We start from the raw sequence: 27,564 nt of genomic DNA on the forward strand, positions 1-27,564 counted from the left end.
CTCATGTACGATGTGGGATGATGAACCAACATTTAAACTTCTGGGCGTTGGTTTGTCCTGAGCCTTGAAGTGAAAGTCCACTTGTGAAACTGCCTTTTTAGGTATAATTTTCATTGCACAAGTGTAAACCTCCCTGTGGGGACTGAGGGAGATGCTGCACAAGAAATAGGCAAGGAGGTGAATTGGTTTGGAAATTCTGATTGCTCAAGAGACCTTTTGTAGTTAAAAAATGTAAGTTTGAGAGAATATGTGAGAATAACCACATTCTGTCTTTACCTCTGAGCTGGTTTTTTGCCAGGACAGCCAAAACAGGCAAACCCTTATCAAAAAAGGTGTTGGCAAGCTATATAGAAGCATTCTTTCCAACATATGGGGTAGTGAAAAGAAGAAGAGAAAGGGAACAACTTCAAAAAACAACCCAGAAAGCAGCATGCGCATGCCTGAGCCCTTTGATATGTATGGACAAGAAGCCCTGCTGGGTGTGTTGCTTCTTGCCATCCAACTGTGAGTTTTTGCAGTTGTATAGTATTTGTGAAATAAGCTTTTTTGAATACTTGAAAGCGCATAGCTTATTTCTCTGGTTACCTGCATGCATATTTGGATTATACACTCCCCCTTTGAATTTAGTTTTGGTCGGATTTTTTTCTGATATTGGCAGAGTTAAAAGCTCTACATGCATTGTCCATGCATTTTTGTCCCCTTTTCACCTGTTATTTTCTCTAGTCTTCTTGCTTCCCTTTCTACTGCACTCTGGCAGCCTGGAAGAAGACTGCCCCACTGAAATGGTTGGCACTGTTCATACCTGGGCACAGCAGTAGAGGAAGGAGAACTAGAAGAAATGGAGGTTAAGAATAGTTGTTGATGTGAGTATCTCAGGGAGAGAATTATAACTATCACGTGAGTTAGGAAGAGTGCAAATTACAAAGGCCTTTCAAAGCAGTACCAGGTGTAGAAAGCAGTAATGGGAAGATGGGAAGAGTGGGTGACTTTGACTGGCCTCAGCCAGGAGCCTGTGGCATGGAGAATGAGGACTCTACTTGGACAGGTCTAGTGTTTCCCACACTCTTTGTCATTAGCAGGCATGAAGAGAGGCAGAAGCAGAAATGGAGCACAGAACTCAGAGATAAGTTCAGCCTAAAATAGGTTTGTAATTGTGATTTTGGTGAAACTGTCAGAATAGTTCTGCTGATGACACTGTCCTGTCTATAACTGAAGTTGGATTCCAGACTTGGCTCAAACTTCTCTGCTTCTGCCAAATATCTGACTATTTAAGCATACTCAGGGAGAATGGATTCTCTGCGAGATTTTAGCTGCTTAAGTGCAGCTTTACAGTACAGTTTTCCATTGACTAGCTGTAAACTTTGACAAATTGGACAAATTTTCACAGAAACTAGGAAAAGTATTTCCTTGACCTGAAGGGCAATTTTGGAAGGCCACCTTTCAATGAATGAGTTCTGAGAATTGTTTGAAGGAAAGGTCAGCAACATTAAAGAGCATATTTTTTCTCTAGTCCTGTCTTGGAAAAGGCTGACCTGTTTTGACTGTAACAAACACTGTTAGACACAAACTGTGAAAGATAAGACCATTTGTGTAAAGTTTGTCAAGGCAATAGTGTCATCTTAGAGGAACGTGTGCTTTAAGAAGCAGCACTATCAATTTTGCTACTGTCATTGTTAATTACTATGATTCTGGAAAAGTAAACAGTAAATTGCTGTAATTATAATTGATGAATGCCACAACAGGATGGAAGAACAGTATATTTTCAAGGGAGCTGGATGTTTTATATCTGTATGTAGTAGACAGACAAGCTGTTGACTGTTGAGTTGGCCTTTAAAAAATAAAATTCTTACCACCTGTGGTGTTAATGGGTTATGCTTGCAGATGCTTTTAATGTATTTTCTCACATTTCTTGAGTGTGCTTCAATTATGTCATTGCTCAGAATGCCTTGCAGTATGATTTAGATCCAGTGTGATTGGTGCCATGCATCTACACAGGTAATTCTGAATTTTGAAGTTGAAAATTATGGATATGCTTTTAGTCGGAGGATAGAAATTACTAACTTACTCAACTAGGTCTCCTCTAAGCATCAGTTAACTTTCCCATCACTCTGTCACTGTCAGCTATGGCTGTCAACTCCATGAAGCTGAGATGTTCCTTTGGCCCATCTTTTCTGTTCTAGCACCTCTTCTGTGCTCTCTTGAGGGCCAGCTGCTTTTTAAAAAAAGATACAGGGTTTACTACCTTTTGCTTAAAGGAAAATTTTTGTCCTTTGAAATGCAAATTTCCAGTTTGAACAATGTCCACAAGATTTCAATAAGCGACATGGTAATAACAGGTCTTCGCTGTCGTTTAGATGTAAATTTGTGAAGTTTGCAGTCATATGGATTTAGATTAATTTACAATCTGGGGTGAAAAAAGCAAAAATCCTGGGACTCTTGAGTTTTCTGTTCCCTCCCCATTGCTTGTATTTTAACTTCAACCAACATTGGTGATAGGTGCTATGACCTGCAAGAGTAAATGACAGTTAAATGACAGAGTGAGAATCAGACAATACCCAGAGACCACAAGGCCAAGGCAGAAGGAGGATGACATATCTGTTCCTTTTGAGCTGATAGGGCTTTTACATGTGAAAAGAACACTTAGAACATATTTTCAGATTATATGCTTGCAAAGTGGATGTCCAGCAGTGTTGACACCAAAGGGCTTTGCTGTTGGTGGTAAAGCATGGATATCCCTTTCCAGTATAAGCTCTTTTCAACTCATTTAGTCTGGAAAAAAAATGGAACTTCACTGGCTTTTGCTGCTGTAGTCTGCAAGCTTGTTTCATTCCTTTATTGCTTGTTTTGTGTTAGAAATGACCTTGCAAGTTACCTGATAGAATCTTGGCATTTTGTAGTCTGTGTACCTAGCATGTTTTTGGATAGGGAAGAAAAAATTACTACAAATCTTACAGAAGGCATCAAAGAGATGCCAAAATTAAGTTTATTTACTGTCCATTAAAATGTTTAAAAAATATTATAGATATTGTTTGTATTTTAATTATGCTTAGGAGCCTAATACATAGCTCATTGTTTTGAGTTACTTTTTAGTATTGTTATGCTGTAACAGAATTTAATTTGCTTTATTATGAAATCTTCGTTCTTTTCCTATACACATTCCATATTGTTCCCTTTTCAGTTACAGAACTGTATGCCTTATTTTCACTGTGATTGATTTTGGTCACTAAAATAGTTGTAAAAATACTTATTTGCTAGCTTTATACTGACTCTGCCTTTCTTTAACATCTAAACCATTCCACAAGAGACAAAGCAATGCCATGAGCATTCCAGCTTTATTTTCAACTTATGGGCAAAGAGGCATGTTGAGGCTCACCCACCCAGAAGAAGAAAATTGACATGATCTTTTAAAGGCTCTGTCTTGCTCCCTCTTTGAAAAATAGCAAGACATGTGCCACAATCCTTTTTTCTCTGCCTCCTGAAATGTGTGGTGACAAATGAGTCTGCTTTTTGTACAGGTTTTTTTTGCTTTTTGGTGTTTTGTTTTTGGGGTTTTTTTTGTTTGTTTGTTTTTTTTGTTTTTTTTTTTTTTTGTTTTTGTTTTTTTTGTTTTGTTTTTATTTCTGAAGGAAATGGTCCACTGAGAAATAGAGCGAAAGTAATTTTTTCTAAAACAGCTTTTCTGTAGAATTCCTCACTTTTAAGTAGTAGTTAAATTATGTTGGTAGCCAACTGGGTTTCATGTTAATGCAATTAAATTATTTCCTAGGGTGCCTTTCGGTCTTCTATGTACAAAAAAATATTCATTGCAGGTACATAAGGTTAAGTGATTTTTTGTCATATTGATGCATCGAAAAAAGGGAGTAACAGTATGCCCACTGCCTTCAGCAGAGCATGAGTTTCAGTGCTTGTACTTGATTATTTACTCTCTCATTTAGACATTGTAATACTAATATTGCAGGTATGTCATTAACAGCAGAGGAGCTTTATTGTGGTTGCAAAATTAATCATTCAGAAGTTGTCAGAATTAAGTTTAACTGTGCAAAGTTAATTTGATACCTCTACTTCTACTGTTTCTTCCTTAATTACACAACAGCACCATGTTTGCTCCTGCTGTGTGATCTCTGCCTGTGTTGGATGATGATCAATTAATTTAATTCTATGTTCTTGATGGGTGGCTCTAGCTATAGGGTACCTATTGTGCGTTATTAATACACAGATGATTTCAAAATTTTTCAGAACACTCATCACACTACTCTGACTACTTAAACATTTGTTCATCTTGTCAGTACCCCACTTGCTGAGAGTCCTTTTAAATTACAATTTTGAGATGACTTTCGAAGTACGTGCATGGCACTGGGGAATACCAGGGTACAGGGTTGCTTGGGGTTTTGTAATAATTGGGTGCACTCTGTGGTTCTGGTAAGTGAATGAAGATCAGAAGTAGAAATGTTCCTAAAATGAGAACATGGTGATGAAATCAGCTTTAGTGACTTAATGTGATGCTCAGTCAATGGTGAGGTAAGGTTAAAGATCAGGTTGATTTTTTTCTGACTTGGACTTGGTGGAGGTTTCAGCTTCTTGGATGGATGGACAACACCCTTTCACTGAAACTTAAAAATAAAGCTAGATCAAGTTCATACCTGGGCCTCTATAAAAATAAAATCTAAGCAACTACTTATTCCATCTGTGAAAAAAATTTAAGACCTGGGAACAGTTATTGGGTACAAGCACACAGGTTGGCCACTGCAGGATAAGTTAGGCTGTGAATTTCCAGATTGTTGAAGTGTGAGATAAATGCAGGATAGATGTGAAGCAGCTGTGAGCTGAAAGCACGTACTCTGGCTTATCTCATGGTAGTGACATCAGGAATGTGTATCTTGAGGAAGCCAGGTTTGCATTGCAGCAGCCCCTGTAATTGTAGTCCATCTTTGTTTTGAACACTTGGCCCATCATTCTTTATTTTAATTCATATTTTTGTTTATGTACTTTTCTAAGCATTTGAAAAAGCAAGTGGAATTCCATATTCCATTTTCTGATGTTGCATCTGCATTCCAGTGTTTCATTGTGTTTGCTAGCTCTCACATGGACACATCCTGCTTGACCTGAAATGATAGGTGGTAGCTGTTGACGGTTGCCTGTCTGTAGATGGAAATTGGAGGAGAATGTGGGATTCTGCCAGACATTTTCATTAATTCCTGCTGAAAGCAGTGGGTTGGTAATATGTGGGAATCTTTGGTTCTGATATGGAGATCAGTGGAGAAGATGTGCTAGTATGTGCAGGCTCTTGTGTGCTTCCCCCTACATGTTAGTGTTTGCCCACCTGACATTCTGTGTCCCATCCCTTTTCTGTCTTGTCTACATGCTCTTACTTTCCACTTCCTGTGTTTTTCCATCTGTAAGGATGTTCACATGTCCTCTGGCTTTTCTTTCTCTTTACCCAGCAGTCCTAGCTTCCACTGTGAATCACAGCCCCTTGCGCCATCTCCCTTTTTCTGTATTCCTTTGTCCTTTCACACTGCTGATAGGCTGACCCAAAAGAGGCAATTTCAAAAGCTTTAACTTAATCAGGTTTAGAGAATTTTCATGGAGATGGCAAAGTGTGTATTTCTATTCTAAAGGCCTCTGTATTCCCAGACTTTGAGTCTCTACTCCAAAACACAGGATTGTGAAGTTTGGAGTTTTTCAAAGGGAAAGTTACTCAGTGGGTTTACAATAGTTGTTACTAAAGCCTATTTTCTGGGAGATGGGAGGAGCTGTTTAAACTGAAAACTCATTCTAAGGTAGATAGGTTTTACGTGACGACAGTGTCTGAAATTCATCATGATAACAAGGCTAATAACAGCCAGTGATCATTTTATAAATTGTACAGCTAGTCCCAGTCGTGCTATGTGTTCATAAAAAAGTAATAGAAAGATTCCTGCTTTCACATGCTACCTGCATTATTATAGAGTTGTTTTCTGTACACAGTGCATATTTTTGGTTTACACAGTTTCCTCCTGTTGAGTACTGAAATGAGCAGTGAAGGCAAGATATGACTGGCTGCTACAAGATAGAAGTAGCATATGCAGTTGGTTTCCACAAGAGTCTGGCTTTAATAGGATGATGTCTCATTATTTTTAACCTCCATCTGTACTTGTGTCTGAAGAGCATTGGGAACAATACACAATGCATAAATTTATATCTGGAATGTACTGAAAGTGATACTCATTTCATATGGCAGCAGTCTTCTCTATAACTGTTAGAATAATATATTGTGGTGCTTTTCAGAGCTTATTTGATCAGTCCTTCCAGTGTTTTGTTCCGGTTGCAGCAAAGAGGTTGCAGCAGGTTCATGACTTGCCTTTTGCTTAGGGTCCTACTGTAACAAGAAGAAACTTGGAAGGTGCCTATGTGTTGTTGCACACGCTTTTTCTGTATTTCTTCTCTAATAGCATGTTACACTTTCAAGAAAGAGCAGCAAGTAGAAATTTAACAAATAAAAAAAGTACATGGTTAAAAGTTCAAGCCACTCATGTAAGCCTGAATTGAGGCTGAGGAGGTAGGTGCAGCTAATTTGATCCATCTAGTCCCTCCAGCAAAGCAGCCTACAGTTGAAGGACTACCAAATGCTTTCTTGCAAGCATGCAAAGAACTGTGTGCTTTCTTAGTGCCAGACTGTCATTTTTTTTGACTTAATGAAAACTGTTAAATTTAGAAAAGACTGTGATGAGGTTAGAATTATCTGTAAAGAAGGTAATTGAGCTAACCCATCTAAAGTTTTCTGTTCTGATTTTTCTTCTTGTAGCTCACAAATTCTCTTGAAATCTTTTACAAAACTTCCTTCTAGAAAATTTTCAAAGCTGAAGAGTGACCTGTATATCTTTATTTCATTGTGTTCACTAGTATCAGAAGAGAAGCTGATGAATTCTGTGCGTTTATAGGTGTGCAGCTCAAAAATCTGTTACTTGGGATGATATATGTGCTATAAATAATGATCATTCTGTAGAATATATCCTGTAGGAAGTCTCTGGTCAATGTGGTCTTACCAAGAATGTGCAGTTTTCACTGAATTGAATTTTGTTGCATTAGGGTTGTAGGAAAGCAAGGCTACTTGCTTGTGGTAAATCATTTCAGATTGATGAACTGGAAAACAGCAAAATGCTGATTGGGGTCTGCATTTCTGAGGAGGAAATTTCTGCACATTTATTACTGCAAAACCAACAGCGTACTGGATTCCCATCTCTCTGGTAGAATTCAAAGTAATGTTTTGCACACAGAAAACTCTGCTGTGTGGGAAGTGGATGAAAAGCATAAGGGACATTGTACTTTCAGGCCAAATTTTAAAAATTGCTATAAAAGATGTGTAGATTGAAACATAAATTACTGGGAGAGAAGCAGAACTTCTTTAGTTTGTGCAGGCAGTAAAACACATTTGAGTATGTTTGTTCAGAAGACATGACGATAGGGAAAAACCCTATGGATGTTTTCTCACTAAATATGCCTTTCCAGGAGAGCTCAGAGACTGAACCCAGTGAACCCAATTGTTTATGTGAGAAAGGTGGCACTCTGACCGTGAGCGCCATTGTGTCTACAGAGTGTGACAGAATTTTAAAGTTGTTTGGCTCTGAAGCACAGCAGCTTACTTGCTTTCACAAATTTGTGTTACTGAATAGAATGTGTGGACTTTGGCGTCTGAGAAATCCAACAGGGCAGCAAAGATGCACAGTTGCACTAACGGTATGAGAGAAGTGCAAGCTGCCATGGTGTGCGCTCTTCAGGAGTAAAAGTTTCGCAATGAGAGTCCTTCTAGAGTGTCAATGAGAACGGGTGAGCACTGCATGTGACTAGCAGCATGGCCAATGGCTGTCACTGATGCATGGTAACCACAGAGGACACTGCAACTACTGTATACTGTGCAAAGCAGGCTTTGTATAGTTACACATTTTAGAAAAATGTTGGGAGTATCACAGCCTTTGCATTTATTAGGAAATATGAGAGACCATCAGCAGCAGTTCCACATTATGATGAATGTAAGCAACATGAGACTGAGTTCTTCTTGCACTGCTGAGAAAACTTTCCATGTCACTGAAATATCAGCCATTTTAGAAGTCATAGGTGATTCTGTTATCTAGGGCCACAGTTCTCACTACCACAAAGCGAGAATAAAGTGATAGTCAAGAATTAAAAGACTGAATGGATGAGCAAAGGACCATCATTAATGTTGAAGCTTAATGTACTTAAAATGTTCAAAAGTGCTATCGTTGCTAGTGAAAAGTTCTTCCATGTGGCCTGGGAGTCAACAGTAATAGTTACTTTTTTTGATTTGGCATACAGGTGTGAAGTGTTACTTTACAGAGATACAGGAACAGCCTTTTTCAAAACACTTCCAAGCCGAGGCTGATCTAAAAGTCACAAGGCTTTGTTAATGGAGTGTCAAACTCAAGCTGATGCTGTAAACCCTGCAGGGAGCGAAGCACTGATTTACTGATGATACTCAGGTTTTGGGTTAGAGTTGGCTGTAGTCCATTTGGCTTGCCTTGCTCTTAGAGTGAGTGTATTTTAGAATTCAGCTCATCTGGGAACAGCAAAAACCTCCTTGACCAACACAAGGCGATATGACAGCTTGCCAGGAGCTCATAATAGATGAGAGCATCCCCTTGTTGGAGAACTCCGTGAATGGTTATTCAAGCAAATGCAATGTGTTTCGTTTAAGTATGCAAATACAGCTATTAGCCCTTGACGGAAAGTGCTGTGTTGGTACATTTACAGGCTCAGGTCATGAACTTGCGTACAAGTGACAGAAATTATCGTCTTGGATGTTGCTAATTGTTGAAGTATGTCAACAATTCATCCTCCCTGTTTTTTACTGTTAGAATTTGCTGAGGGTCTTGCAAACACAGGTGACAGAACAAGCACCTGGCAATTCAAACCCATATAACATTTTTTCCAATGTTTTTAAAAAGCATTTTAACATTATTTGCTGCTGTGCTTCCTCAGATCTCTTTGGGGAAATTAATTAAAAATGCTGCCATCTGCTTATCTTACATTTAATACTGAGGGTAAAAAAAGAATGCCAGTGGTTTTGAAACAGCCTTGTATAATTTTGTTATTAAAAGGACATGTTAAAGATACAGTGAGTACTAGTACATTGGTTCCACTTTTTGTGAGTTTTGCAATGGTTTTGCAACAGCATTTTAGTCTTTTTATCACAAGTCTGTGTGAAATCTGTGGGTAATAATCGCTGGATGTAGATGGCATTCTCAGGGAGAATTATTTTGTTCTAGAACTAGCACCAGGCACAGCAGCACCTGACTTTTCACTGAGTTCCAGTAGCAGCTGCATGGGCAGCTTCAAAGGTAAAGTCGGTCTTGTCTCAGGCTGATGCTGATAGATTCCCTGGATTCTTTTTTATTCTTTTGGATGTGAATTTCTGGGTTTTGTCTTTGAATTAGAGGAGTTCATCCAAAGTTCTATCCTCTTTGAGTGAAAACTTGTCCAAAAGAGGAGATGTATTGGTTGTCTGGTCTGAAAGACTGTTTTCCTGGGGAAAAAACCCCAACCATATGAGCCATTAGTTCATATTTCATTTTGTTTTTAAAGTACTCTGTGGAGGAAGAAACATCTTTCCTATTTCAGGCAACTTTTTTTTTGTCTCTTTTTAATTGCCTAATTCCCCCCACGCTCTTTTTTTAAAAGCAAAGCAGTGTTTTCACAAAGACAGGCAATCTTACTGCTAAGAGTCCTGATAGAAGAGCACATGGGGTAATTCTTTCACTTTCATCAGTTATGTTTGATTTCTCACAATATAAATTGATATGGTAATTGCTTATTTCTGCAGTGTAAATTAGTGCTATTAAGATGATTTTGCTCTCTGTGCTATATTATCTACTGTATTTCACTTGGACTAATGGAGACATTTCACCCTGCAGGTGATATTTTGTAGTTCTTGTAATATATGGCAGATGTTGAATATTGAGGATGTAAAAGGGGAGAATTGGATAGTAGAGAACATAAATAAGAGTGGGGGAGGGGACTGAAGACCAAAGACAGTATTTGAGAAGACCTCAGGGCAAGCTGCTTTCAATGTACTGTTTAAGCTTTAATGACCCATATACAGATTCTAGCAACAAAATAATGGCCAACTAGAGGAATTAAAGGCTTCAGGTGATGATCTGAACAGCAAAAGCTGACAGAGATCACAAATACTATTAAAGTTCCGCAGGCTTTGCTAGGAGGTAGTTTTTGTGTTCCCACTGTCTGTGTGTGTGTGATCATTTGACAAGGTTTGAGGAAAGAACTGGTAAAATTTTAGTTACTTCAAATGAACTCTTCTCAAGATTTCCCCAGGTTAAAAGTTTTTGTTTCTAGTAGAAGATACCTTTCAAAACAGTTGTTCTGTTATCTGTTGTTTATATCCATACCTTTTCCCAGTAGCAGTTTTTCATTGTTCTCTTTTAAAAAAGCCTAGCATATCTAAATCTCTCTGAGTTTTTGCTTCAAGAAATTCTCCAGATTCTAAGATGAGGATCCTGTGAAAATTGTCCATGACTCTTCCTTTAAGAAAAAGGCTTCTACCTGATTTTTGAAGTGTTAAAAGTTGCTAGACACACATTAATCAAATGTTTAAAAAAAATTAATGGTAATTACAGTAGCTGATTTACAGTTCAGTGGCAACATACTCAGAGCACAGGAAAGACTGTGCTGACTTTCTAAATAGCATGAGCTGTGGAGTGCAAGCCAAAGCAAGCTCTTTTGAAACATTTCTTTTCACCTATTCAGCCAGGCTGAAGGGTTGCCTCATTCCTGGTCATGGAGCTTGCTCGCAGGTTTGCAGTTCTGTCATCGTGATATCTGTGATAATACTCATTTTGAAGCAACTTTATGGTATTTTCCCTTTTGCTGTCTGCCTTCTTCCTGGTGGACTCCAAAGTTTTGCTGCTGAGGATGCTTGTGGATGAACGCTGATGCAGCCAGATGCCATGTTGGTTTTGTGTCATTTGCAAGAGTGATTAACTTGTCAGATCAATCTTTTTAAGACTAGTATGAGAGATGATACATAGTTAGCCTAATTCGAAACTAGGTGACCCCTGGAGTTAACTCAGCCTGATGGAACACACCCTCAATAGGAGAGCAAGGGGTAATAGTGAGGTGCAAGCTCCCTGGTTTCCATTTTGCACAGTAAAGAATTGAGACACATTTAGTCTTTCATTATTTTCTTTGACAAAATGACGGTGTCAAAAGAAAGTTGCATATATTTCAGTTTAGAAATGTGCCGCTCATTTGCATGTCTTTGTATCTATTATTTACTTCCTGGGGTGAGTGATAGTCCGGCTCAGATGTTTGTGTGAGATGACAAGGCACAGATGACAGAATGACATTAATAACAACACATGGCTTGTCAGCATATATTGCTAAAATATACCATGTCTTGTGGAACATTAAATATGTAATAGGGTATGAACATTAAATATGTATTATGGTGTGAAAAAGATTTAGTGAAGGAGATTACATGAAAGTTCACTAGATGAGTCTTTATTTGTCTTTTGTGAAAATGCAAGCTAGTGCCATTAAAAAAATATAATGAGAAAATGTAATGTGTTTATTCTCATAAGTTAATACAAGTGATTCCATCAAATCTATGATGCATTTGAGAAAAAGGAGAATTACTGCTTAAAACACTATTCTTTTTTAGACACCAGCTCTGTTGTGTTGGGTAGGAAAGATGAGATTTTGAAAAGACATGTTTGACTTTCATCTGAGACAAAAAATGTTATCTTTGAGTATAGAAGCAGTCCTTGTGTCTGGTTGCACAGATGTGAGTGATTCCCTTAGAGGAGGTTGTGTAAGGAAAGCATCTCTAACCGCAGCTCTTTTTGACCTCAGAGTGAGGTTGCATATGACCAGCAAGGTGGAGAAAACAGCATTAAAGGGGAAGGCTTGACCTTCAAACATACTGAATATGTGGAACTCATGAACATAGAAGGTACTAAAGTACAACTATTGGTTGTCAGGTTCTGAAGCTCATCTAAGTCACTAAAAATAGAAAGCCTATCAATGCAAGATATTTGGATCCTTTTTAAGGTAACATGTATGTTTTGCTTTTCAGCTTCTCTTTTGAAAGGATTGAAACATGCAAATATTGTGCTGCTTCATGACATCATTCACACCAAGGAGACCTTGACACTTGTGTTTGAATATGTGGTGAGTAAAGTAGCTGTATGTTCTGGGTATGGTCCAGAGTATATTGAATTTGATGGAAATGCAGTCGTTACTAACAGTGATTTATGAATCAGGTCAAAATAACCCTGTATTTTCTTCAGGAAAGTGGTGGCTATAAGGGATGATGCTTTGTAGTGCAGTAGGCTAAATGTGGAAAGCTGGGCTACTGGCTACTAGGGCTTTTGAAGGACTTTATATTCTTGAGTTAACTTTTAAAACTGGTACCTTACTCTTCTTCCTAGTTACAATTTGTTTATTGAAGCTTTTTCTTTGTTGATGTGATTGGGTAGCTTAAAAGTAGATGAGGATAATGTAGGGGAAAAGAAGAACAGGACTGAAGTGCTTAGAGGTAGTTGCTTCATCAAAAGCATATATCAAGTTTAAATGGCTTTTATTGTGACTGGCTTTTGCAAAATGTTTTTTTATAAGCAATGTCAGTAAAAGACTCTGGTGCATGCAATTTAGAATTTTTTTTTTAAATTTTGCCATGGTTAATGCTTTACCTACTAATTAAAACTTCAATTTCCATAGTATGCAGTGTAAGGATCTAATTGTGTTCAGAGTATTATTTTCTAAAGTATTGGCCTTGGCCTCCTAATTAATCTTTTTAGTTTTTCTAAGACAAACATATGGCATTTATGTAGAACTACTTCAGCATTTAGCTGTGGTATTATGCAATGTACTATCATAATTAACCTCCCAGTTTTCACAGATGGGTCCAAGAACATGTAATTTAAAAGAAACAAATGAGTTTAGAAATGGCTAGGCTTCCAGTATAATATCTATTATTGTCTTGTAATCTGTAAGACACTGCGTTTATAAAGTACAGTGATTACTATCTTTACTCTTAGTATGTAACTCCTTAAGACAAGTGGAATTGTTTTCTGTGTTTCTTGGGAGCAGACTTTAATTTTTATGTGATAATGCACACAGCATCACAATATCTTGTCTGGAGAAGCTGTTCACCTTGTCTGTTTACATAAGAGTGCTCCAGTGTGATGCTGTGGGCATTCAGCTACAGCAGCCTGCAGGGCGTTTGCATACAGTAGATATTTTTTTACTTTAGGTATTGGAACAATAGTAAAAATTTAATTCCTTTTTTAAATTCGGTGATTCTTCTTACATACTGAATTAACATAGGTAAAGCCTTGCTATTTAATTTTATGTAATAGTCACTGTAGACTTATTTGCATATCTTTACATCAATACATTTTGCAGTCTTTTTATCAGCAGCTGTATTTAGCTGCATACATCAGAAAAGGTTGAGGAATGAGATGTGTAGAGTATGTTTCCCAATAGAATAGATGGTTTTGCCTGTCTTACTAATGTCAAATTTCTGGATTTTACTTCCAGTAGGGTTGTTTACAGACCCTGGCTCCCAGCCATGTGTGTTATAACATGGTACTGTTTGTGATTAAGTACAGGCACAAACTAAGCTTTGTGCAGTGGCACATTCCTTTGGATTTACCTAGCTGTTTATTTTTCAGCAAGGTGCTGTTGGGATCAACCCTCCTGGTGGTTACACCTTTTTATTCCTGTGGTGCTTGGTAGGTGTTGAGACTGTTTCAGGATCTCATTTAGTAATGGTTTGTTGCAACTGATCCAAGTAATATCTTAGTAATTTGGGTGGTGGGAATTCTCTCAAGGTGGTGCTCAGGAAGAAAGGGAAGGATACTTTGTTCTCTCCAAAGCAAACAGCCTAAGGACTGTATGATAATGACAGTGTAATGTGCTCCTGTGCCTTGAGATGACAGAATTGCTAAGAAAAGTCTGTTTGCATTGTTAGGTAATATAAAGTTATAGTCTGATCAAATAGCTAATGCTGTGTGATAACGTAACCTGAACTGAACTCCTGTGAGTGTGCACGATACAGGTTTTAATTGCATGATTGCAATGACCTCCTTTGTTCCTTTTGTTAAAAAGCCTCAATTCAGTGCATAATAGGAATGTGCAGAGGCAAAAATTACAGTTGCCCATTTAAATGTACAAATATCGGCTGGTTGACTATGCGATCTAGCCACATAATTGATCTTACTGAGCTCTGTATCTGTAAGGTCTGGTTTCTTATTTTAACACCAGTACGTGGCTTAGCACAATCAGAATTTGCTCTGAAATAAATAAAAATATTTATGTGATTAAAATTACATGATGGTATACGTTTTTGAATTATTGAACCCTAACAAACCTAAAAGGAGTTGAATTTGATTTATTTCATAAAATGATATCATGGAAGTGTTACAGTATTGCCATTGATCACTGTTAACTGTTTCAAACATAATAAAAAAACATTTGCATGAGGTACCATGATTAAATTAGGGATGAACAGTTAGTGATTTGAGAGTGTGTGCTAGGTGTGTGATGATTCCATTGGGAAGATAATACTGGTGAAATGTCTGAGGTTATCAGAGGTGTTTGGTTTCAGCGTTGACCCTGAAAGAGTAGAATGAAATCTAATTTCACGTAGCACCTTTCATTGCAAAATACATTGCAGTAATAAGTTAAAAGCTGAAAGCAGAATAGCCTCTGAAAGGAAGCATGGCCGTGATTAAATTCTCTAGGTACCTCAAATTAGATTGTTTTTTAATACGAAAGTCTGTCAGAAGAAAATATGACAGTTTTTTATCTTTAACCTCGATGGTCTGCAGAACCAAGAAAAGTCAATCTTTAAAAAATCTGTCTGACAATTGAAGATCAGAAGTTCATTGTCCATATAAACGTTTTGGTGGTGAATGTAGAGTTGTACATTTCTGTGGAAGAAGAGAAAGGGAACTTACTCCTTTTGAATGGAAGAACATAGTTGAAAATAATTTAGTATATACAGTAGCTTGTTAGTAAGCATAATTTCTTTGTGTTCTTTAACTCTTACATCAGCATATTGCAAAGGGAGCTTAGAGCACAATTTTATCACTGGATGACTGACATCCCTTGCTTGTTACCTGGGGAGTTTTGAGAATGAGCTGCTTGGAATTTCCACTACAAAACTGAAGGACTAGTAGTCTTTCATGTATTAGTGGTACAGAAAATGGTTTCTGTGTAGTTAACTGGGATGTGCTAAACAATGTGAAGTTTTGCCGTACTTTGCATATGCTATTGGAGACTGCAATGACTTCCAAAGAAAAAGGTCAGTTCACTTTACAGTTCAATGGCGGGGTATGACTGTTCACATAGGTTTTGTTCCCTTCCTTGCCAGGCTCCATTTAGATGTTAGTAGAGAGGACGTCATTGGTACGCTGACTTTAGTGCAAGTGTCACTGATACAGCCAGCTTTGTTCAAGGAGATGATGAATTTTACAGGTGAGATCTCAGGCATATTGGGAGATCTCTGAAGATGGTTTCACATCTGTTGTTCTAAAATGATCATTAGTTCCTACCATTAGTTACTTCACTTGTTTACTTAAAAAGAAGATGACTGTATTTAGAAACACTGAATTGCTGAAAGGCAATCCTAAGCAATATACTGGCTACAGGCTACAGGCTTGGTAGGGAGATAATGAAGTTTATAGTATTGTGTATAATTATGTATGTATGTTATTATCATTAAATGAACCGGCAGTTTGTCCTCTTCCTGGCATGTAAAAGTGAGCCTGCATAGCAGTATTTTACCTCTGTTTTCAATATGTATGAACTAGGTTTGAAACAAGAAGAGATACAATTGGAAGTGAGAGTAATGAGTAATATTATATCTGCCTCTACAGTGAAAAAGCCCCAGACTAATCTAATAATGCAATTTAAACATGAGATTTTTCAATTGCAGTGCTTATTTTCATTGTTGTGTATGTTTTTGCTTCTTAAAATTTACTTTCCGTTAAAGAAAAAGGTTTAATTCTCATTATTTCATTACAGCAGCTAAAATGGGTCATTATACAATGAATATATTTAATGAAGTTCACTAGTTACGCTTCTCTGTAAGAAAAAAATAGGTGTGAGTCTCTCATTTTAATGCTCATTGGAAATTGACATATATACTGTTTATCACAATTAAGAATTACAGAGCTGAGATTTTGCATTTGACTTGGGGCATTGTAGAAAAGTACTATGTAAGGAAATGGTCAAAGTCCATTATCTGCAAGGATCAAAAATTTTTCCAGTGAAAAATTTGAATTTCTTAAAACTTTTGATGATTGGGATTAAACACTGTTATTGGTTTTCCATTTTTATTTATTTTATTAGGGAACAAGTGATGAAACTAAAGGTAAGATGGCATTGCCTGTGGAAAAAAAAACAAAACCAAAAGCCACATTATTTTAGTGGATGAGAGAGCAGGGAAAATCACAGAATCACAGAATCAATGAGGTTGGAAAAGACCTCTGAGATATCAAGTCCAACCTTTGACCTAACACCATCTTGCCTACTAGACCATGGCACTAAGTGCCACATCCACTCTCTTCTTAAATACCTCCAGGGATAGTGAATCCATCACCTCCCTGGGCAGCCCATTGCAGTATTTGATTACTCTCTCTGTAAAACAATTCTTCCTAAGAAATTCAGTAGTATGTCAGAGCTGCTTTTGAACGCTGATCACTGGGATCTTTCCTTGGTGCTTAATACCTAGAGGAAATTAGGGAAACTGGGCACAAGAGGGAAAGAGGAGTCTTCTAATTCGTGACTGAGAGTGGAACTTATTTGGAGCAAGCATTACATTATTCTGGTGTGAAAGTGAAATGAGAGGCAGTTTTCTTCCCATCTGAGATCAGGGTGCTTATCCAGCTGTTGTAAACAAGGACTGAAAGGTAGCGAAGCTCTGCAACAAGTCAGATGCCTCCTGCTGCCTCTTGGCAGACACCTTTGCTTGCCCTCCCCGAGAAGGGGCAGAGTCATTGAGGACTCCCAGTAACAGGGCAGCTGAATTTAGTAGTTTCCTTTTACCTTGCCTGGAGATGGAGCTGTTCCCCTGTTGGTTTAACCCCTGCCTTGTGCTCCAGGTTTGCCTCAAGTTGTGCTGCTTAAATTGCAATCAAAAAGATGACAGAACAAGGCTGAGAGTAAACTGAAAGGAAATCCCTGCTATTGAGAAGAAGCAGTAAGGGAATACTGCCCTTGGGAAAGCCTTGTTTTTCAAGTTTTAATGAGCAGGTCAGAGACAAGAGCCTCTGATGTCCAGGTATATGTTGGAAATGTAAACAAAATCAGCTTTGGGAGGTAGGGATTTCAGAAGGAAATTGCTTAGTGCTTTAGTGAGAGGTGAAGACTGTGACAGACATGGGAATCAGCAGGAAAGAAGGAATGAAAAATTATATTTAAATTTAAACAGAAATACTCTTGCTAGGCTAAGAAGTTTACACAGGTCTCACAAGAGGGGGAAAGATGTTACTCAGTTTGCCTCATCATCTTGACTCTGCAGGACCTCCTAAAAGTTTTGTAGTCTTCATGCAGAGGGTGCATGCTGATGAATAGATGTGTTAATAAGTTAATCAAGATTTGCAATCCAGCAGACTGGGAGTCTGTGTGTATCTGAAAGTCTATTTTTTGTGCAATTTAATAATGTTTTATATAACCTTACCAAATAATAGATTTGCAGCGTGCTGTGCAGCATTTAATAATTGGCATCTATTATTTATTCTTCTTTTTATTAAGTTCAGTGTAAGTCTTTAAAAAACCAAACCAAACAAAAACAACACACACAACAAAATCAAAGCAATATAAGAAACATCCAGAGCTGAGCTGATGGATGTGACACTGGAAACCACATGACATACTTTCTCTGCTGACATATCTTAATTAGGTTTTTTTCCTAAATTACAGATAAAAAAATCCAACATAATTGTAGTCCATCAAAAAGGTACATGTAGTAAGATCTGTATGCATAGTAGATTTGCCAGTGATGACACTCTACTCAGTACAGGTAAGGCCACCATCCTAAATGGTAAATTTGTACACACAAGGAAGACATGAATCAGCTGGAGACCTGAGGGGGAAAAAAAGACAAGAATGAGTAAACATTGAGAATAAAGGCTTCTAAGGAGAAGTCAAGTAAGTAGTGCTCTTGAGAGTTGCGAGGGAAAAAAAACCAGGATGAGATGTTTACAACCTTTAAATATAGAGAAAGTCAGTGACCTATTTTTATGTGAATGGTAAAGAGGATAAAAAAAGAAAATCTGAAATTGCAGTAAGGAAGGGAAATATTAAGCTCTGGGAATGCCTCTTTTGTGGTAACAGTAACAAAGCATTCCAGAAGCTACTATGGGGTGGTAATTTAGTAGTGTCAGATTTTAGGAACAGTTTATGCAAATAATCAACAGAATTACATGTCATTGATAGTAGGTATCAGTAAGATTATTATACTTTCTTCTTGAGATCCCACGTGTATCTTTCTGCATCATAGTTTTCATCAGCTAAATAGTAACACTTTCGGTCTCTCAGTGAAGTTAATATGCTGTTGCTTTCCTGTATCAGGAATTGAAGAAAAAATAAATCAGCTTATTTTACTACTTTAAACAAAAATAAAAACAAACAAAGAAACAAAAACCTTCTGGTTGTATTTTTTTTGGTTGGTTTGTTTTTTTCTTTTTTGATTTTTTGTTTGTTTTGGATTTTGTTTTGTTTTGGAGGTGTTTGGTTTTTAAATAATTGATTATTTTTATGTTATGGATTTCTGGATAGCTCTAATATCGGCAGTTCTAGTGGCATTCCACACATTCCTTTTCTTATAATTTCAGTAATAAGCTGGCATTGTCCAAGGCCCTCTGGAGTGGAACCTGACAGTTTCTGAACTTGCACTGGTGGCCATCCAATCAGGCTCTTCAATAATATGGGTTGTAACTGTTGTTGAATGTCTTTTAAAATGTGGAGTTCTGATTTACTCAGCGCAGATTGAAAAAAAACAACCAAACAAATACCAACCCAAAACCTGGTTGTTTAGAGAGTGATGATTGACAGAATTCTAAATATTTAAAATCGATGTTTCTTTCCTGAACCAGCAGTATGTAGTTTTGTACTAATTTAATCATATTGATAAAAATTACAATTTGAAATCTTGAAAAACAGAAACTTGTGTTGAGCAATTCTGGTGAAATAGTAATAGTAAAAATCCTGAAATCAGAATTAGTAAATCAACAATTGCAGATATCTTTATGTTTATATTTTTGTGATACAAAAAATAATTAAGGAATGGTGAAAAGAATCAAGAAACAAACTTGAATAAGAAGCAGAGACAGCTCTTGAAAGTTAAGGAGCCGTATTAATTTTTTCTTGTTTTTCTACTTTCAGTAAAGAGAATTTAATCCATGGAAGCATTATTTTTTCAGTTTTGTGCCTTGCAGTCTGAACTGTGATTTTCCCTATAAAATTTTTATTAATCTTGCAGTCATGCATGGACAGTTAAGACTAGGATGCATGACAGGAAAAAGTCACTCATCCAGTGTGAAGAGCAGTCTACGCAGGATGTGGAAGCTTTTAAAGGAAGTTCTTGCGCTGGTTGTTTCCTCTGCTGAAGATGGCCTCGGTTTTGTAGCCCCTCACACCATCATAGCAAAGGCTCTTGTGCCAGCTGAACTTGTGAAGATGTGTCTGTACTATCCACAGTCAGTACCATGCCAATATTGGTGTGGATTCTTGACTTAGTGTGGCTGCATGTGGATTGTGAGCCTTCCTGCCATATAGGTGTTCTGCTTATGTGGTCCTGGAGCAAGTTTATTTGTATCTGCCATGCTCTAACAAGAAACTCTTTTTTGTATCTTCAGATTTTGTTTGCTTGTTCGTTTGTTTGTTATATGTGGATATGGTGGATATAACGGTCAGTGCTACAGAAGATTAATGACTTAGCAAATTAAAGATGTGCACATGCAACATGTGTTACAGCCTGCAAAATTCTCCTAACCCTGTTGATTTTGGGGTTTACAAGTCCACCACAGTTTGCACAAGCTGATCATTTAATGCTAGGTTTGACCATACTAAATAGGAGTTCCTACTGAATTTTGCAATGCCATTCTTTTGTAAAAATAATCGCACTAAATAAAGTGGGTTTTGTCTCCTCAGCCTGATTTTACTAAGAATACGAAGCTGATTGAATTACTAAGGTGGTCAGAGAATAAGGGGGAGAATAAACTGGCATCTTTAAAAAACTGTATTTTGTTGAAGATCTCTTAGTTCATTCAGCAATTCTTTCCTCAGCTGTGCGTGTCTCACTTGTCTGTTAGGGACCAAATTTTCCTTTGTGAAATGAACAGAGGCTTTGTATCTATAAATAAATCCATCTTTTTTAATAACAGCCAAAAATCAGACAACCGTGCATTCCTTTTTCTCTCTGGGATTTTCAGGTAGGTTTCTATCTGTATTATGTACTCCCCCACTGCCCAGCTTCTTTTTGTATATAGTATTGTTCATGCATTTTCATGTATATTTGTCTTGGTTGACAGTGTGAGAGAATTCCAAGGCGCTAGAAACATCTGTTAGCAAAATTGTTTTCATTTAAAGGTGTCTTGTGGGGCAGTTTTTTGTTTCTTGAATCCTTACTCTGTATCTTTCCCTGCTGCTCAGCTCAGCTGGTGCTGTTGCCTGCTGCTGTTTGCTGGAAGTTGCTTAGGTATGACCCAAAGATAGCTTCCAGGGGTTTTTGTGTTAGCATGAGTAACATTGTGTCATCTCATAGAGGGAAAAGATTGAATTATAGAAAGCCACAGAAGTACATGAAAGTGAGAGTCTGTGACAATTTTGAAAATACCAGTGACATGAAATGAGTTTGAACTGTGGCACAGCAATCTGCAGAGTGCTTAGGTTAGAGCATACATGCCATTTAAATGGAATTAATTTTTCTTTGTTCTCATGTCACTTCAAATATTTGTGCTTTTATCGGTAAATTATATTATTAGTTTAAGAATTTGTTGGTGATAAAAGGGGAAGTGTTTTAGTCAGGAAAGCTGCTAGGGCATAAATAATGTGCACTCTTCTTTGAACAGAGAGGAATGGCTCACAACAGCCTCGCTGCCTCAGTGGAGCAGCACAATCTGTCTGCTGCATGATGGTATTGCCGGCAGCAAGATACTCCTGTTTTTGTTTTAATGGAAGGGTTCTTTCACATTGCTGGTTTTATATGATGGGAATGTGGTCGGAAGTGCTTCCTGTTCGTTCACAAGCCCCAGGCTCTCCGTGCTTTTCGACTTCAAAAATGACAGCTGAAACCAATTAGGCAGCATGGAGATTTATCATGAGTGAGGAAGAGGAGGGAAAGAGAATGTATTGCATGGGAAGTAGAAGTGACTAATTTAATTAGAAGAGAATGACAATCACATTATTATTAATGAAAAGGGCTGGCAAAGTAGAGCTCATTTCATATCACTGGCCATGCCTTTGAATGGAAATGTCCTGCCCTTTGTCTGAACATGTTTGTGTTTGATACCAGAGTCTCTTGATTTCTTGAGAGAAATAGTTGGGCAAAACAGTTAAAGTGAAGCACTGAGCATATCTGAGGACATTTGTAGCTTGTGGTTTACTCATCTCTTCATGATTAGAATTCTGTTCAAGATGAGAAGTGCCTGCCCCATCAACATTTGTCTTTTTTTCCCCACTGTTTGCATGCTCTCTTTTCCAGAGGTAGAATGCAATGTATGTATACCTTGCTTCAGCTGTATAAATATCAGCCAGAATACTTTTCCCTTCAGCAGATGCTTATACACAGCATGCTCACAAGCGTAAACACACGTGTCTACTAACATAAAGCAGAATCTTGCTGAATAAAAGTGACCTTTCTATAATTATGCACGTTTAAATCAAAACCCTAATTCATAAATTCATTTTTCATGTGAGTCTGGAGTCAATATTTCATGAGGTAAATGAAACTTTCTGTGGTATTCTTATGGTTGATGGTGTAGGGAAGAAGTGAGTGAAAAAAGTACAGAGATGCTGAGCAAGTGTGCAGTTTCTTTTTTTTTTCTTTTCCATTTTACTCTCACCCAAGATTAATTTTGGTTAATATTCATACACATTTGTTGATTTTTATTTAGACTATGAGCACTTATGTTGGATAAGTAACTTAATCTCTCCCTCATTTTCACATACCTGTAGGAGTTGTAACACTTGTCTCCATCAGAAGGAGGAAAATATTTGCAATTCATTGAAGTTTGGGTCAAAAATGGGCATTGGCTGACTTGCTTCTGCATTCAGGTTGGAAATCGGAAAATGGGTGAACTAGCAGAGCTGAACGTGAGTTTTCTATTCTCTGTCATAGGCAACATTGTGCTGTCTTTGGTCTAACAAGAACTTGTGCCATCTACCCCAGGAAGGGTCAGGGATTTCTTAATGGAGGTCTAGTTACTTGAAATGTGCACTGAGAAAAGGGTTTCTGTTTTAACATGCTGAGAGAAGGTAACAAAAGTGCTAGACAGGGCCTTCTCAAGAGGTGTAGCTCTGTGTGCCAGAGCCCTGAAGTCAAAGCACAGCCCTGGAGCAGTGATCTTCTGGCACAATTCAGTGAAATAGAATTATTTGGAGCAAAAATATGCCAAAGTCTGCCTCAGGTTGCCTATATTTATTTTTAGTTTCAGCCAAAATGGCCAAGATATCTTAAACCTCTATCTGGAGGACTCATATTATAAATTTTCAAGCCTTACAGCAAGGACTTGGAATTTAGGGAATGGATAGCTTTTGTGCTGTGGGTAGCATTTAGCTATTACTTTGAAAATTGCCCTAGATTTGGTCAAGTGATAAGCTTCAGAAAAATTGTATTTAAGAACTGTGTCTTTGAAGATTCCTCCTCTCCTCTCAAAGATTTGGCTTTAGTTTTGCACTTTAAATATTGTAGATTGATTTCCCAGAGGGAATGAAATCATGGGAGAAGAGATCAAATTGTTCTTTTAAAGCATAACAGATTTTGCACAAAACATTGTTTTGTTAGTGAGGTGGCAAAGTCAAGCTTTTAAAGATAGAGGACTTCAGTATAAATATGGCCTGTGCAATCTCCTTTGGTCATCCTTGTGAAGGAGCCTGCTTTGCAGCTCTGCAGCGCACTGTGTGGTGAAGTCATGTGGTGGTTGTTGAATTTTTTTTTTTTGGTGCATGTTGGAACTAGGGTGTCTTCTGAGATTCCTGCCTCATTCAATGTTTTGTTTCAAGATAAGGCCAGTAAAAACTGATACAGAGAACTGAGTTCAGTCCCTGCTGTTTTGGGAATCATCATCACCATCAGAAATTCCTGTCATGGCAATTCTGCTATGACAACTTTCTGCTATTCAGCATGAGATTCTCAGTCTGCTTTGCAAAAGCACTACACATTCATAGCCATAGCTGAAGTCACTGTTGCAGAGAGTTAAGAGAAGGCTCTCAGTCAGACATGAGGACACAATGATTATGTGGATGATTCTGGTTAGATTTATTGCTAATATGTGTCTAAATATTGCCGGTTCATTTTATCCTCTTTTGCAGGACAGTGTGCACCAGTCAATAAAAGCATCTCAGCTCCCCATCTCTGGAATGAAAGCATTCAGAGAGTTCCTTCTGCAGTACCAACCTGTTGTTTTTAGCTTAGGACAAACCCTATTTTCAAAGTTATCACAATGTTTATTGAGGAAATAAATAAAAGGTTGGATAAACCCCATTTATTCTGGACTTTCCTAGCTCTGAGTTCTTCGCTATGGAAATTTTATTTATCTCTATTCATTGTTGTTGTGTAGCTGTTATGAGCAGATGAGTACTAATAAAATACTTGTATGTACATGTGTGGGTAAACTGGTGGAATGTAAATAGCAGGAATAACAGGATTTTGAATTTAAGCTGAAATATACCATGTTCTGTCAGCATATTAGTTTGGTGATTCATGTGTGTTGAGGATGAACAGTATGGCTGATAGAGTTGTTAAAAGCTAACTCAAAGCAGAATTGATCTAGCCAGGTCTACCTGGGACTGGAATGTGTGTGACAGATACTCATAATTTGAAAGTCTCTGTGCTGCCTTCCCAGTGTATCCCCTTTCCTTGTGAGGTGTCCTCACTCTCTGAGACAGTGAAGAATGGACTGCAAAAGGTGCATTAGTTGGTTTGTTTCTTCTCTTCGTACCTTGTTTCAGCATAGTTTTATGTTCTTGCCAATATGTAATTGTATCTTGAATTTTCCTTTAGCATATATATTTTATTAGGTCAAGGTGGTAACCACAGCAAAGACTCCAACGTCACAGTATGGCATGCTTTATTTGCAGCCACTGTTCCACTTGGGAAGGCATGTTGTCTTCCACCTACAAATACAGCATGAAGAAAATGACTCAATCATCTATATGGTACCAGTTTCATGGAGTACCATTATAAAACTGCTTTTATACACTTTGCTCTCTGTTTTCTTTTCTAATCCTTTTCTGAAACTTGCATGCATCTTGTCTTCTCTAATGTCAGTTGTGCACAGAAGCACTGGAGCAGACACTTGCCTGCCAAAAGGGAAAACAGGTTTAGAAAGAGCTGTCTCTGCAGCACTGTCAGTTTTCCTGGCTATACTAATGTTTAATTCAATGTGCATTTAGTCCCTACCTTGGGAAAAGAAGAGCAGCTCATGCTGCCTTTGTTTTGCTGCTACTTTTTTTTTCTTAAAGTGAGGAACAATGTACTCTAACATTGTAAATTGCTCTCACAGTGTTCAGTTACTTTTATGAGAAGGACTCTAACTTAGTTTTATGAGAGCAAATTCTTATATAAGTTTTAATAGAAAAGACATTAAATTCTTGTTTCCTGCCTGAATGAAGATTGGGTAGAGATTTCTCTATGTCTGCAGTGTGTCTATAGGGGAAAAAATAAATGCCAAGAGACTTCAGCACAATTGACTCTATAAGGTTTCCAGGATTCAGAGGAAATTGCTGCTTACACTAAATTTTAAGGAGATGCATGCAGTCCATTTTTGAAGGTTTTGATACAAAAGGTTATATGAGGCTCCCAGTTGCCTTGATCCTTGGGGTAGGAAGAAGAGGTTAATGATGCATAACACAAACGTGATCATCATTGATGTTTCTGTATGGGGAAAATGCATCTAAATAGTAACTAAAATAGAAGTATAAGAAAATGGAATTATCCTCACCCTTTATTACAAGCATATTGGAAATCAAAACGGTGACTTAGTGTTTCTAGTGATGTGACTCTGAATAGGATAAAAAGCCTTTGATGAATAGAAAGGTGCAGCTAGTGATGCTGGCATGGTGTGGCTTCGCGGGTGGAACTTTGAGAAATAGTAGTGGGTTTGTTTTCCTCTGATCTGGCTTCCCTTGGCTGACCAGTTGTAAATCATAGAAATGAGCAGAAGGCGAAGGAGGCAGCAAGCTTCCCACACGTCAGGTTATTTGCTGCTCACAAAGGCTGAAAGCCTGAATTGCTGGGAAGTGATCATTCCTTCAGCCAGCCCACGCAAGGGAACGTTCAGTGCTCAGGGGCCATGCTGGGTGTGTCTGAGGATGGGACAGCACTTCCCTGGGCACCTGACAGGCTTTCTAAATCAAAATTTCAGACTTTCATTTAAACTTTTCTTGACCATTGCAGGTGTTAGCAGTATTCAAAGATTTGTATTTAGGTTATAGAAGAGAACATATTATTCCAACAGGCTCGTATTTCTCTTCAATAACAGTTAACCCATTAAAATGAGGGTAATCTTCCAAACTTTGTATTTGACATCAGCTGTCAATGTTGTAATGGTATTTCAGCTGCTATTTTGCCAGGGACAGACTCTTGTGCAGAGGTTAGTACTCTAAACCTGTTAGTTTATTCAAACAGATGACAAGGTTAGCAGATGACTTTATTTTGGTGTTAAGATAGTAAAACAGGACTAAAGCTGGTCATGAGAGGATGCATTGGCCCATTTTTGGCATGGTTTATTGATACATTCCCAGAAAACTAACTGGGAGAATAGAAGAGGAGTATATCTGCCTCAAGTGGCTGAAGATCTTACAGAAATGATGTATAAGTCTTTAAACTGAACAAAGTCTTCATGCAAAATGCAGTTCACTGACAGTAACTATTCACTGGTAGAGGTGTATTTTAAAATCTTTCTAAATGCCTTCACTGAAGTGTGAACTATAAAGTAGAATTGCTTGCTGTAGGCTGTGTTTTAGAAGAAGCTCTGTTGTGTTGCACCTGGTGTGGTTTGCCTGTTTGAGTGTGTCTTTTTGATACTCACATTGTTCATTTTGGGATTCAAACAATTTCCTGTAGTCAGGGCACTCAGTCTCCTGAAGCCATGTAAGAATTTCTGAAAATAGTTGTTCTAGTCCACAACCCAATCACCCAGTGCATCTTATGTCATTGTAATGTTCATACTGCGTGCACGGTAGGTTTTTGTAGTTTGTGTCTTCAAAGAGAGGATTATGCAGAACGCTTGTGGCTAGAAGAAATTTTGTGTCTTGGGTGTGAAATTTCCTATGTTTCCATATAACTTTGCAAAAGAGAACTAAAGAATGTCTCCTGTTTTGGGAATTGGTGCACAGAGAAACCATTCTGCTATGTGGAAGGCAACTTTTGTCCAAAACTCTCACCTTGAAAACTGACTATATTTAGTTGGGCTGTTCTGTATGTGAGGCTAGTATTGCCAAGTAGCTTTTCAAGGAATGCTGGATGATTTTTACCAGATGTGTTTAGAAACCAGATGTAGAAGAGTGGTTAATCTAGTGCATATTTTTGCTTTGTTTATTCTGTACATAATTCCAGAAACTGAGTTGTGCAAGCAAATCAGAGAAGCAACATGCCACTTGACTCAAACCATGCTGCTGAATTGAAAAAATGTAGGAGAAGAATTCAGAGAAAGTAGTGTTTCCATAGTGATATATTTATTTATTAAAAATAACATTAATCTTTACATTACAAGCCTGCTTTTTTTTTTCCTGAAGAGATTTTATGCTATGTTTGTGGGGCATATAGGTAACTATATTCACTGTGAAATGAAAGCTTAGGTTTTGAATCTTCAGTGAAGCTATTTTCTAAAGTATCCATAATTAATGGCTGTACATGTCCGTAATAGGTGCTTCTTTTTAAGCTGGAAAGCATCATCCAGTACTCTCATCTGCAATGCCTTTCAGCTTTATTATCTAAACATTTAAGCCACCTTAACCTAGAATTACTATAAAATTATATTTAAAATGCAGTGTTTTAATGTGAACTATGAGAGTTACATGTGAGATTCTCCCGTTAGGTTCTTCCTCTTCCCTCTAGATACTACCTTTGTGGTGTTGATGGTGATACTGTCCTTACAAGATATAAATTTTTCCTAAGATTCAGGTTATTAATTTGCCATATATAGAGTGTTAGATAAAATATTAATCTGCATTTACTGAATATTCATATCAGTCAAGTTATCAAGGCTATTAAATAAAATGAGTGTAAAGGTTCAAGTGTGTGTTTGCACATATGTGGCTGAAAAAAACCCTCCCTATTATCCATTTGTTCTGTCCACTCCTAAGCTGAGGGGTATTTAT

General features: G+C 37.6%; 1 protein-coding gene across 6 annotated transcripts in view; it reads left to right on the plus strand.

The window, feature by feature from the left end:
• Positions 1-27,564, plus strand: part of CDK14 (cyclin dependent kinase 14) — a 298,720-nt gene that overhangs the window by 107,034 nt on the left and 164,122 nt on the right. For all 6 annotated transcript variants that reach the window (XM_071560658.1, XM_071560659.1, XM_071560660.1 and 3 more), the window contains one exon: positions 12,086-12,180. In XM_071560658.1, coding sequence (XP_071416759.1) covers positions 12,086-12,180 — 95 coding nt within the window. The remainder of the gene's footprint in view (positions 1-12,085; positions 12,181-27,564) is intronic.

Source organism: Pithys albifrons, chromosome 7, assembly GCF_047495875.1.
Source record: "Pithys albifrons albifrons isolate INPA30051 chromosome 7, PitAlb_v1, whole genome shotgun sequence".
Classification (NCBI taxonomy): domain Eukaryota; kingdom Metazoa; phylum Chordata; class Aves; order Passeriformes; family Thamnophilidae; genus Pithys; species Pithys albifrons.